The sequence below is a fragment of the Athene cunicularia genome (assembly GCF_003259725.1).
Source record: "Athene cunicularia isolate RWA chromosome 1 unlocalized genomic scaffold, athCun1 chr1_part4, whole genome shotgun sequence".
In the NCBI taxonomy this organism is placed as follows: Eukaryota; Metazoa; Chordata; class Aves; order Strigiformes; family Strigidae; genus Athene; species Athene cunicularia.
The window spans coordinates 639,490-651,907 of record NW_020799094.1 but is presented as its reverse complement, the minus strand read 5'-3'; the positions used below and the strand labels follow the sequence as shown (position 1 = coordinate 651,907).

Genomic DNA, 12,418 nt, shown 5'->3' with positions numbered 1-12,418 from the left:
CGGCGGGGGGGGCCCTGCGCCCCTCTGCGGGATCCCAGAGGATGGGGGGAGCACTGTGCCCCGCTCAGCAGCTCCCTAGGTGCCCTCCAGGCGAGGAGCCGTGCCCTGGGATGTCATCCAGCCCCCTCTTGCCCCCACGCGTTACAGTCCCGCTGGTCCCTGCAGAGGCGCTCTGTGCCCCCCCCTTCCCTCCAAGCACACGATTACACCCCCGTGGCTTTGCACCTCCCGTCCTCGGGGCCCTGGTTGGACTGATGGGATGTAGCTGCAGGCTGTGGCAAGAGGCAGGCAAGCTTTGGAAAAAATGGTGCGAGGAGTCCTAAAAAAAGCCGTCTGAGCATCCAGGCGTACAAACGCGACGCAATTACTTTTGCAAATATCCTAGCACACACGTATAAATAGCAGTCCCTGTTTTGAATAGATTACTGAGCATGATACATAACACTCCTGGCGATTAATGCGAGAAAAGGAATTTGGAAGAGCTTTCCCCCACAGCAACAATTCCCAGGCTGGGCGCCCCGAGGGGACAGGAGGGAGAGTTGGGGGCTCAGGAGCCCTCCCTGGATGAACGACCGGACGTTTCCCCCAGTTCCCAGGTCAACCGGTGACCACCCCTCCCTCCCTCCAGCCCCTCAGGCATCTCACCAGACACAGGGCTAGAAATAAATTCGCTTGGAGGAACTATTTTCTGCAGGCTGAATCATTTCAGCACACATTAGCCTCCAAGCAGAGGCAGCTGTGGATGTCACAGGCTCGGCAGCACGCCCACACCTGCAGAAACACGGGAAGATTTTGACCATAAAAAAATTCCCCAAGAGCGATGGTGGAGCAGAGCATCCACCACACGGCAAACCCCCAAGGCACGAGTCCCGCTGTGCCACGGCCCCTGTAGGACGGCCACACAAAATCCGAGGGGATGTGCCAGAGCTCAGGGCCAGCACAGGCTGCCCAGGGAGCTGCAGGGGGTGGGTGCTGCTCGGGGCACCCAGAAAAGCACCGTTAGTGCTGCCGAGGGGGACACGGGGCAGATGATATTCATGGCCTTGGCCAGGCGGGAGCTGTGGGACTGGAATCATCCACCATGCCAGGGAACGGGGCTGGGCACTGAGCTCAGGCAGCTGCAGGAGGGGGCACGGCAGCATCTCCCGGGGAGCTTCCAGCGGGGGCAGGCCCGCGGGGGACCCCCGGAGCAGGAGCTGGCAGTGCCCAGGCTGGGCCAGAGCCGATTCGGGGGGGGTGGCGAGCAGCCGGACTCCTGCTCTTCTGCCTGCCAAGCCCCCAGCGCCCATGTCTGAGGGCAGCACCCTTAAAAAAGCCCAGCTCCCGGGGGGGAGCACCAAGATAGCTGAAGCTCATCAGCCCCGCTGCCTCCACCGCCAAGGAGGAGAGAGCAGGAGGTGAGCAGCGGCAGAGCTCGGGCTGTCCTCGAGCACAAGCGGCCCTTACGCTCCCCACGACACCGGCGCGAGGGGCCCTCCAGCAACCACCAAACCACACCAGAGATCCTGCACAGGAGCTGAACAAAGTCAGCAGTTAATATTTGTGGGGAAAAAAACAGCACAGAATCTTAAAATACCAGGTTGGAAGGGACCTCAAGGATCATGTCGTCAAAGCTTTCTTGGCAAAAAAGGCGAAAAAAAAAAAATCTACATTGAGTGATTTCTTCATGTGTCATCAGTTCCTGCCAGGTTTACCAAAATATTTATAAGGAAAAAAGGTAAAAATGTGTTTAAAGTGGCAAGTTACTTCAACACTTTTTCATAACTGAAACCTTAAAACTGCTTAAATTTGCAGCACAAGCAGTTTAAAGAAATACTTCCTTCCACCAATCTTCTGTGTCTAAATGCTCCATCAATCCTGAACGGACTTTGAGCTGCCCTATCCCACTCCTCCTCATCCCCAGCCACCGGGCTAGAGGGACACGGGTGTCTTGTAGGTCCCGTGTCACATCCACCAGCCCCACCTGGGCGTTCCCGATGCCCCAGGTGGTGCTGGGCTCCTCCACGTGAGGATGGAGCCACACCAAGACCTCCCGGAGCTGCAGCAGGAGGCCGGAGGCACGACTCGGGTCTAGATCCCACACTTTGGTGTCTGCCACCCACACCCGTCCTGTCCGCACATCCCCCCGGACAAACAGCCCGACCCAGCCCGCACGGGCTCCGCACACACCTTCAGCCTCGTGGGAGTTTGGGGCGGACGCTGTCGCCAGTCTTGGAGCCCAGCCCGGGGCAGAGGCGCTGCACAGCAGCGGGATCCTGAGGCCTCAGGGGCGGCTTTAAGCACCGGGGAAGTTTGCAAAGTCTTGACTTGGGGCAGCTGACACACTGCTGCGTGGAGACCCCCACCATCCCCCGGAAAAGCTCCATCCCTGTGGCTGAGACCAGCCTCGAGAGAGGACAGGCCTCAACGTTTGCCCATCGCTCAGCGGGCGACGCGGCCAAGGTCAGCGCCGATTCCTGCCAGCGGTGCTTCAGCAGAGCGGGTCAGGCAAAGCCTGGCTGCCAGCACGGGGGGCTGCCAGGAGAGAGGGACCTTTTCCAGCCACGGTCTGCTGAGCGCCCAGCCCACGTCCCCAGGACCAACCCTCCAGTCACCTCCAGAAAGGTGAAAAAGAGGCTGTGGGGAGAAAGAAGGAACAAGACACAAAAGAGCAAGGAGGGAGAGGACAGAAAAAGTCTGAATTTGGCATGAAAAGAACCCTTGCAGAACCATAAATGGGGCAGGTGAGGAGGAGGTGAAAGGAACCAATAGAAAACCTCTCACTGGGCATATTGTAAGAGAAGGATGTTGGGAAACGCCTGTGGAAGAAGTGAGTGGGGAACCCAGAGCAGGAAGGAGACTCAGAGCTTGGGCGGGAGGAGCAGGAAGGGAGCAGTGGGACGGGACTGGTGGAGAACTGGACGGCGCTGGCGGGCACCAAGAGCCTCATGGACTTTACTCCCATAGGAGAAGAGTGACCCAAGTGACAGACCGGCTTTCAAATCGGGAGAGGGAGAGGATACCCCCTGCCTCTCTTCTTCAGGGCCAGATGTCAGTGCCACTGTTTGTTTCAGAGCCCAGATGGGAGCCAAGCTCATTTATCATCCGGATCTCAGTTCCTAACCCACGGAAAGGCACGTTTCCCCTCTCTGCTCTCTTTTCCTGGTGTGTTTTTCCCTGCGCACAGACCTGGATCTATCTGTAAAGGGGTGGTACCACATCCAGGCAGGGCCTGCCCCCAGAAACGTCCTTGTGTCGGCTGCTTCCGAAGGCAAGAAATCCTGCAGCTCGGAGGAAAGTAATTCCCACCAATGGAAGTACGGCACACGACTTCTTACTATGCACCTGCTGCTGTTAGTGCGTGATGAGGCTGGAATGCAACCACCAAAGGACGCTGGCTCGGACGAGGCGGTTACGGCCTCTTGTCGGATGATGGGTCAATCTCTGGTCAGTCTTCACCGCTGCGTTGATCTCTCCTGCATCGACCAGCGCCCGCAGGTTTGCGCTGTGGTCCCGGGAGCCCATGGCACTGAGCTGCTCCGTCTGTCTCCTCAACCTGATCTGTGGCGCCTCCTCATCCATCCCCACAGGACCTTCGGATCCGTCCTCGTCTGACATGAAAACTTCATCATCTCCACGGCTGTGTGCCGAGCTGTCCATGCCTTCCCGACCAGGCGAGTCCCTCAAATAAACCACGAAGTCTGGTGTTTGTGTTGGGAGGGTCGGCGATCCCCACCGGACCTGCAGCAGCTCCTGCTGCGCCGCAGGGCTCCTCAGAGAGGACGGGGTGTTTTCCACGGCCGGAGGCGCCCGCTGTGCCCCGGGCCGGGCTGCGGGGGCTCGTTAGCACCGGGTCGTGCATGAGCTCTGGATCTGCCGCCGGCTGCCGAACCACACTGGGTCCCCCTGCTCCCTCCGCACCACCCGAATTGGGGCGGACAAACCAGCCGCCTGCGCTGCTGCCAGTGGACCACCCGTGGTGGGCCCCTGCCCGGTCACTGGCTCTGCGGGGCCGCGGCCTCTGGATCTCGGTGTGGGCTGGCAGCCCGGCTCCGCTCGGGGGGTCACGGTTCAAGGAGGCGCAGGGGTTGTTGTCCAGCTGTGCCTGCAGTGCCCAAGACAGGCTCCTCGGCTTCCCTGTGGAGCCGCTCCAGGACCCCAGACCCACCAGGGATGCTTTTGAGGTTTCTCATGGCCCCGTCGTGGATCCTCATCACCTCTTGCGTTAGGGCAGGGCTGCTGAACGCCTCTAACACTTCCCTGAAAGTACGTGGGTCGGCAAAAGTCTGAGCGAGCTCGGGATTTTCTTCAGCCAGCTGCTGCATCCGGGGGTCGGACATGAGGAGGTCCCTGACAAGATCAGCCTTGTGAAGGACGTTCTCCACGGAGGGGCCCAAGCTGTGCATGGGCACACGTTGTTTGGGAACGCTCCTCTCCGAGTCTGACGCGTCCGTTGAGTCCAGGCCTAGGAGATGTACACCTGTCATCCCAAGGATGAACCCCAGCAAAAATGTGTTGATGGTGTTCACACCCAGGCCTGACCAGAGGATCATAGACAAGAGGTCCTCCACGGCCCGGGCCGCTATTTCCTGGCTGGAGGTCCACAGCTCTGACCAGTTGTCACGGATCAGGCGTGGGTTTTGTGGAGCAGCTCTGCTTCCCAAGGACAGCACGTTGGAATTACTGTGGCTGGGAGGCTGCATCACGGTGGCCGCCCATTCTTGGTCTGCCAGGCCGTCCTGCGGGCTCTTCTGGGACTGATGACCAGGTGGATTTTGACCCCACTGTGAACTCCATGCTGGCTCAAAGTGTCTTGACCCTTGCGGATTTCCCCAGCAAATGCCAGGACCAGTAGATCAGGGGATGTTTTGAAACACTTGCCAGCTTCTACCTTAAACTCCTGGATGGTGCTTCTCTCATCATCCACAACCTTCTCCTCCTGCTCGAGGGTCTCCACAGTCACTCTGATGTTACTTGAGGAATCCCTAGTGACAATAGATTGACAGTTTTGGACATGGTGGCTCTGAGCCCAGGACTGTGCTTCGCCCTGTTGAAAACCAGCAGTGCTGGCAGAAGGTGGGAAGGAACAGGGGGGTGGCTGTTGCCCCGCTATAGTGACAGCTGGCGGGAGGGACCAGTGACAATAAGGACAAGGACACCCTCTCCCCGCAACACAGGCCAAATGCACCTACCGGAGAGATGTTGCACCGCTGCTCCGCTCGCTCAGCACCCGAGGAGTCCCGCTGCCACCCCCGTCCCGCTGTGGCCTCCTGCCCCATGGCTGGCTGCTGTGAAACGGTCCCTGCACTATGACACGTCCCCCGGAGCTGAGCTCGGGCTTCTCGGCCCCACAGTCCCCAGCCAGCCCAGTCCCTGGGGCACGGGGAGGGCCACAACCAGGCTCGGGGGAACCCCAGGACCATTTCCATCCCAGACACGGCTGCAGCTTGCAGGCGGGCACTGCCAGACCCCTGCAGAGCTCCCAGGCACCGGCGGTTTTCAGCTGGGAAACACCATCACCACTGAGCGCACCCAGAGCTTATGGTGGCTCTATCCCCGGGGCTGCCCCGGCGCAGATGTTCCCAGGAGGGGTTTCGCAGGCTGCGCCGTTCCGGTGCACTTCGCACCATCCTTGAGGATGCTGCTGGGACAGCATCCACACATAATTCCACGTGCACAAAGCAAACACACGCCAGTGCCGGCAGCAGAGCTAATCTCTCCTTCAGCCAGCTGAGAGAGCTGATGGGTTTTTTTTTTCAAAAACAAAGCCAAAAGAAGATGAATTTGTCTTCGCATCCCATGTTTTATTTCTTGTTTGCATGATGCTTGGAAAAAAAAAAAAAAGCGTTCACAGTCGCCAGGTTGGGGCTTCATTTCTTCATCTGCAACATTCAAAGAATAACTTTCATGGAGCCCATATAAAAATCCAGGTGCATACCAGAACAGCTTCATTTGTTTCGCATTTTTTCATAGCTTTCAGGTTATTTGAAGTCGATATTAATTTTTCTAAATTATTACAAATTCTAAATTACAGACCATCTCTTTCCTACCTGCTAACCCTGCCACAACCCCCCTCCCACCCCCACCGGCTCCACTCCACTGGGAAGTGACGGAAAGGCGGCGCTACGGACGGCGATGGTGGGATGATGGGATGGTCGCCGTTTTCTCTGCTGGCTGAGTCTCAGAGCGCAGCGCAAGGGGCTGAAGGGATTGATGCCTCAAACATCCATCCACACAGAAAACCTCACGGACCAGCTGCGGCCATCGTGATGCGTCTGAGGAATGTCAAAGGTGCATCAGAGGATCCCCCCCACTCCCTCCGGGCTGTATTGACAAACTCCTCAGATAAGCTCGGAGTGGGGAAACTGGGCTGAGTGAAACCAAAAGTTTCCCCTTACTTGCGGCTCGGGTGTGCAAGCCAGACGCAGGCCTCGCGAGAGACTTCACCCCCTCGCCGCTGAGGACGTGACAAGGGCTGGCGAGAGGTCAGCACTGCTGCCCCCAGAGCGGCACAGCTGCTCAGGATGCACAAAGGCGGCAAAAATCTGTGGGAACAGAGGAAAAACCAGAGGTGGGCAGCACGAGTACGGCCACCGACCCGACTGGACACGGGGTGGTGCACCCCATCTCCCCCTCAATGCACACAGAAATGAGTTGGTGGAATCCCTGCCCCCCCTCACCCAGTGTGCTAATCAGCTGATGAGTTGGAAAGGCAGCAGAAGCTTTGCTGGGTGTGCACCCACCACCCCAGACTACCGGACCTGAGACAACCCTGGATCCAGGGCCCGTGGTCCGGATTCATTTGATTGTCTTTCCTTTCTTCTTCTTTCCTTTTTTCTTAATCAGAAATCACACCGCTTGTTATCCTTTTCCAAGTTTAAATTGTTTTCTACCATAAGTAGAAACATTTTCACCCTTTGTTCGGAGTCCTTTCACCTTACTTTACACCATTGTGACTCTGCTCCCAGCCCAGGCTGTGACACGCAGACACAAGGACCAGGAACAGCCGCCCCGCTCCACTGTGGACACCAGCGGGATCTGGGAAAAACTGACACCCTGGAGCCAACCCAGCCGTGAGATCCCACAGGCAACAGCAGAGCCCCTTGATCGTGTGCCCTGTGCCCAGGCAGGGCAGAAGCAAGCGGTTTTCTTCACAGCGTTCACTGGCTGACCCTCCGTCCAGAGCGTGCGCTGTGCGGTCAAGTCCAGGTGTCTCCTTCCTAAACCAGCAGAATCACCCTCCCTACAACAGAGTCTCTGTGCCTCCGTGTTCGAGCTCCCCCTTATCTGAGATTTCCCATTCTAGGGGTTGCCCGAGCGCCCACTGAAGGCCTCGAGTCTGCTCTCGGTGATTTTCATCAGGAGATCTAAACAAAGAAGCCTAGGTAAGGAGTCCTTGGGAAACAAAACACACACGCAAAGCTTTACACATCACAGTTTAGTCTTAATCAACGACTGTCAGAAATTCATTTGTTTGAGCCCTTTCAGACTCCGACCCTTCCTTCCCAGCGTATCTTCGGGGCTGCTCGCTGCCCGAAGTCGACACCGGTACCTGCTGGAAGGAGGGTGCAGCAGGGCTCAGGCACCCGAGGGGATCTGTAGATGCACTGGCAACAGACTCCTGGCACAGGCGGTGAAGGACCCAGCAAGTAAAGGGGCTCTGCTGGGCCTGATCACTGGAAACGGGGATGAAGCGGTCAGGGGTGCGAGTGTGGGAGCGGCCTTGGCCACGGTGACCGCGGGATGGTGGAGGTCAGGGTCCTGGGAGGAGGGAGCAGGGCCCGGGCTCCTCCAGCGGCATCGCTACGAGCTGCGGGAAGGGCCGGGCGACAGGGGAGAGGCAGGACGGGCACGCGGCTGCCAACAAGGCTCATCGCCGAGCACCAGAGAAGGTGGTATCTCTGTCCTCAAAGCGCCACCAGCGCCTGTGCTTGCTCAGAAGAGCCCTTCCAAAGGGAACGGGCAGGGGCACCCCCGAAATGCCCCAGATTGCCCCACTGCAGGCACGCGACCGCCCCTCGGTCCTCCACCACTGCAGAAAACAGCTTTGTACCAAACACCTCCCACTCCCCACAGGGGCTACAGAGATGGAAAATCCACTGCTGGAAAATCTGCTGTTGCTCTCATGATCTTCTCACAGCGGTTAATTATTCTCATTATTCAAAATAAAGCTTTTATTCCTAATCAGAATACGTCTGGCTTCATTTTCCATCCATGCAGATTCATCCTGCTCAAGGGCATTACAATGATCCTGAGCATCAGATGTTTTCTCCCGAGACTTCCACCCTGCAATGAAGATGCCTCTACAGCTCTTTAAAAATTAATATGTTTTGCACCCTTTATAGATCAAGTACGTTCTCTGGCGCTTGAATAATACGCCTGTTCTGTCTCCCTGCTCTCCAGACATTTTTGCTCCTTTAAACCGCTGGCCCCAAAGCGGCGATGGGATGGCAGCGCCGCTCTCGGCACCAGCCCAAGCCCTCCCTGGGCGGCTGACCCCAGCCCGCTCTGCCCTGGAAGTTCCTGTCCAGGCTAAACCAGGCTGTGGATCGACTGCAGCCCCAGCAGGTCAGCCAGGCCAGAAGCCCCGGCTTATCCTCGGCTGAGCACAGCAGTGGGCGTTTTCTGGAGGTTTTTACCCTAAAACACCTCCGGTCAGGCGTGTGTTGCACAGACAGGGCAGTCCCCGGGGTGCAGCCCAGCCCCCAGAGCCCGCGCCCCAGTCTAACAGAGACGAGCTGCCAGCGCAGACCCCTGGATCCAGCCGCTCTGCCCTGACCCGCTGCTCGGGGCGGGGGGGGTGTGTGCTGCCACCCATTTCTGCCTTCCGTGAGGGCAGAGCAGCCCCAACACGCCGTGACCGCTCACCGGCGAGGCCGTTCTCCTGCCTGGACAAGCCCGCAGGTTATGACATTAAATGTCTCCTTCCACTGAGCCGCATTGATTAAGCGCAGCGTAACCACCTGTGGGCACACGCACGGGAAGCGCCAGACAGATGCCAACAGCAAAACTTCTTGTTCGCAAACCACCAAAACCTTGATGTTTGCAAACCCCTTTGGTTTGTGGGGCCGCGCCCTGCAGAAGCCCGGAGTTCAGGCACGGGCAAAAGCCAAACGCCTCTGTCACTGCCTCTCCCTGCCCCTGCTCGGAGGGGAGATGGGTCTTTCTCAGGGACCAGTGGGTGCCCCCCTGTTTTGCCAGTTATCAGGCCTAGCAGAAAGGACACAGCCCGCATCAAGGGGAACCAATAACCAGACTGTACTTGACACAAAAGGGTCGGTACACGGGGGATCGCTGCGGGGACAAGTCAGTCAGGTTATACATAATTGACATCAATCCCAATGGTCCCAACAACGACACCGCATGACCAGCAACAGCTGCAATAAACGGTGACATGCAGCCTCCTGTAGAAGGGACGGGAGACAACCAGGTCAACAAGCCAAATGCATAAGACCGAGGAAGCCACACACTGAATCTCTACAGAGCCTGCGTTGACAAAAGCCAGAGCTGCCTGGAGCCCAGTCCCAGGGAGGCGGGAGGTCCTTCCCCAGCAGGGAACTCTGCACAGGGCATCCCCCTCACACACAGACACTGCCCCTCCTGCGAGGGGTCCCCGCTCTTATCCCTGCGTGGGACCCCTGACCTTGGGTTACTGACTGCGGGACCCCTGGGGCTCCTTTACCCAACGGCTCTGCCTGCCAGGCCAGAGGGAAGCTTAAAGGGAACCTCACCACCCTCTGTGAAGGGCTGTGGGAATCACCCCTATGGCAACCTTCGTGTGGGGCTGGAACCCCAGCATTTCACACTGCCAGACCCAATCCCTAACACCATCCCGGAGTCACGGGGAGCACCCCAGGACCCTGGGAGGCCTCTGCTCCAAGCTCCTGCACCACGCAGGCTCAGCTGAGGGCTGTATCCAGCTGAGCCTCACACCTCCAGGGTCTCCGCTCCTGGGCTGCCGTTCCAGTGTGTGCGCTGGGGCTGTACATCGGGCGGCCCTGGGCAACTCCCCGCAAGCGAACGCAGTCGGGGTGGCACCGGGGCACCCTCCTCTGAGCCCAGGCCGCGGGAGGCCGTTGCCCTCCTCCTGCAGCCCTGGCCCCCACACAGCCCAGCGCCCACCCCCCCGGCCCCACGGGGTGCTCAGGTCTGGCCGGGCACCAGGACAGGCTCTCACCCGGCAGCAGCTTTCTGGCACCGAGGCAGCGGCACAGGCTTTGGGCACAGCGGGTGTCGTTCTGAGTGCAGCCCCTCCACAGATACTACAACGTCCTAAAAGCCCAGGAACTTGCTTGCTCAGCACAGGAGCTCACCCGTTTCCTGCCCCGGCCACAAACGGGGGTTTTCTGCCCGCAGAGCTCGGGCAGGTGCTGGGGGATCTGCTCTCGCCGCAGAGCATGGGGGGACCCGCCCTCAGGGGACACCCCACTTTGCTCCCTTCCATCCCCAGTCCATCTCAAGCTGCAAGCCTTGATTAAAGAAACAGAAAATGAGCACTTCCCCCTCATTTCACCTGATTCTTCACGTTGTTCGGGGAGAGCTGTGGTCCTCGGCAGGTGTTCCAGCCTCCTCTACTGCCCTTCTGTGGAGGAAACTCTCCAGATGGTGCTCGCGATCCGAGGATGTCCATGAGACACGGGGGGTTTGCTCTTCTTGATTCATCAGACAAGGAGCAGCGTATCTGATGGCAGAAATGCTAAAACGGGTAAAGGAAATTCACCCTTTTTGTGACCCATCATTGGGGGAAGACTGTGCTGCTTCTTCTCAGGTGAGCACCCCACCCCTCGCCTGAAGTCACCAAGCGGCCTCCTCTCTGCTCAGAGACACTCAGAGGAGCGTGTCCTGACCCCCAGCGTTTCCTGGGACCCAAGGAGGATTTTCACGGCCTTTGACACCACAAGGGCTCCTCTGGTCACAGCTTCACCCCTTCACAGCCCCATGAAGCGTCTGTGGGGTCATTTGTTTTCACCGTCACGGGAAGGGGACTGCGAGCCAACCCTCCGCCGGGACTGTGGCTGAGCAAAGTTGGCTCAAAGCGCTGGTTTCTCCTGATTTTTCTCCCCCTCCTCTTATCCCCGTTGTTACTACAGGGGTGGGAAAGGTGTTTCACAGGGACAGGCACCGCTGGTGTGTGCTGGGGGAAGGAGCCACCTCGGCTGGGAGTGCAGCCCCCGGCCCTGGCGCAGCCCCGACCCTCCTCCTGCCGAGGATGACTTTGCATCCACCTCTATTCAATTAGCTGTCTTGACATCATCTAAAAACCTTATTAGTCACGATTTTATACTTGCTTCCACGCAAGCGGTAACAATCATATACAGCATCAGACCCAGCGCCGGAGCAATTCCCACTGAAACTCCTCGGGAATGTGGGGAACGACCCCTCAGTGGGGAGCTATCACTGAAAGGAGACTTTGCAGTGAGCCAGACTCCATTAACATCCGATTTCCTTGTTATTTATTTATCTGTTTGCTTGTTATAATGAGCTATACCTCACAATATTGTGAAAATAAAAAAATACAGGCTCTATTCAGCCTCCCGGTAACTTTATCACCCCAATGTGGAAGTCATCAGCAAATGAAATGACATGATTCTGCGGAAGCTAAACACCAAAAATAAGTACCGATTGCCATTAATTACATTCTTGTCCTTTTTACACTTTATTGATCAAGTCTCATATTCACTTTTCCATTATTTTATTTGGAGCTAATGTCAAACTAAGCAGTTTCAAGTTTCCTCCATAATTCCATTTCTCCCTTTTAATATTAGCACGTCAGAAAGGGGTTGGGTTTTGGGTTTTTTTTTCCCGTGTTTTGCTAGGCCTGGGGACACCTGGGAAGGGAAACATTCGCGGGCAAAACCTGAACGGAAATGCACACCACAGCATAAAGAAGCTTGGGGCGCACTGGAGACGTTGGGCTTGCCAGAGGCGTCTGTAAAATTCAGAACAACTTAGTCCGCAGGGACGCAGTAGAAATGCCACCTCGGGTGAGGGTGTCAAGGCAGGGGAGAGGCCCCCGGGACAGGGACAGTTTCCATCTCCACCCCGCAGGCACAGCCAGGCCCAGGAGGGCACTTCTGCCCTCCCACCCCCTTCATGGACCAGAACCAGGTCTACAGGGCAGAGAGGAGGCACCTCCCAGGAAAACTGCCCGTCGGTTGTGGTGTGACACCAGGGACTGGGGGGACACAGACCACAGAGTCCTGCAGCTCGATGGGACTTTTGGCCACAACAACCCCCAGGGGGGCTACAGGCCTGGGGAGGAGTGGCTGGAGAGCTGCCGGTCAGAGAGGGACTGGGGGGTGAGAATGAGCCAGAGTGTGCCCAGGGGGCCAAGGAGGGCAACGGCATCCTGGCTGGTGTCAGCACTGGCGTGGCCAGCAGGGACAGGGAAGGGATCTGAGCCCTGGGCTGGGCACTGGGGAGGCCGCCCCTCGATTCC

The 12,418-nt window shown here is 57.9% G+C and overlaps 1 protein-coding gene across 1 annotated transcript in view; it reads right to left on the bottom strand.

Annotated features, from left to right (window-relative positions):
- Positions 1-4,681: 4,681 nt before the first annotated feature.
- LOC113476010 (olfactory receptor 52B2-like) overlaps positions 4,682-12,418 on the bottom strand; it is a 10,611-nt gene continuing 2,874 nt past the window's right edge. Inside the window, exons 2-3 of the mRNA XM_026841284.1 lie at positions 6,378-6,524; positions 4,682-4,964 (exon numbers count right to left, since the gene is read on the bottom strand). Of these exons, the coding sequence (XP_026697085.1) occupies positions 4,682-4,964; positions 6,378-6,524 (430 nt within the window). The remainder of the gene's footprint in view (positions 4,965-6,377; positions 6,525-12,418) is intronic.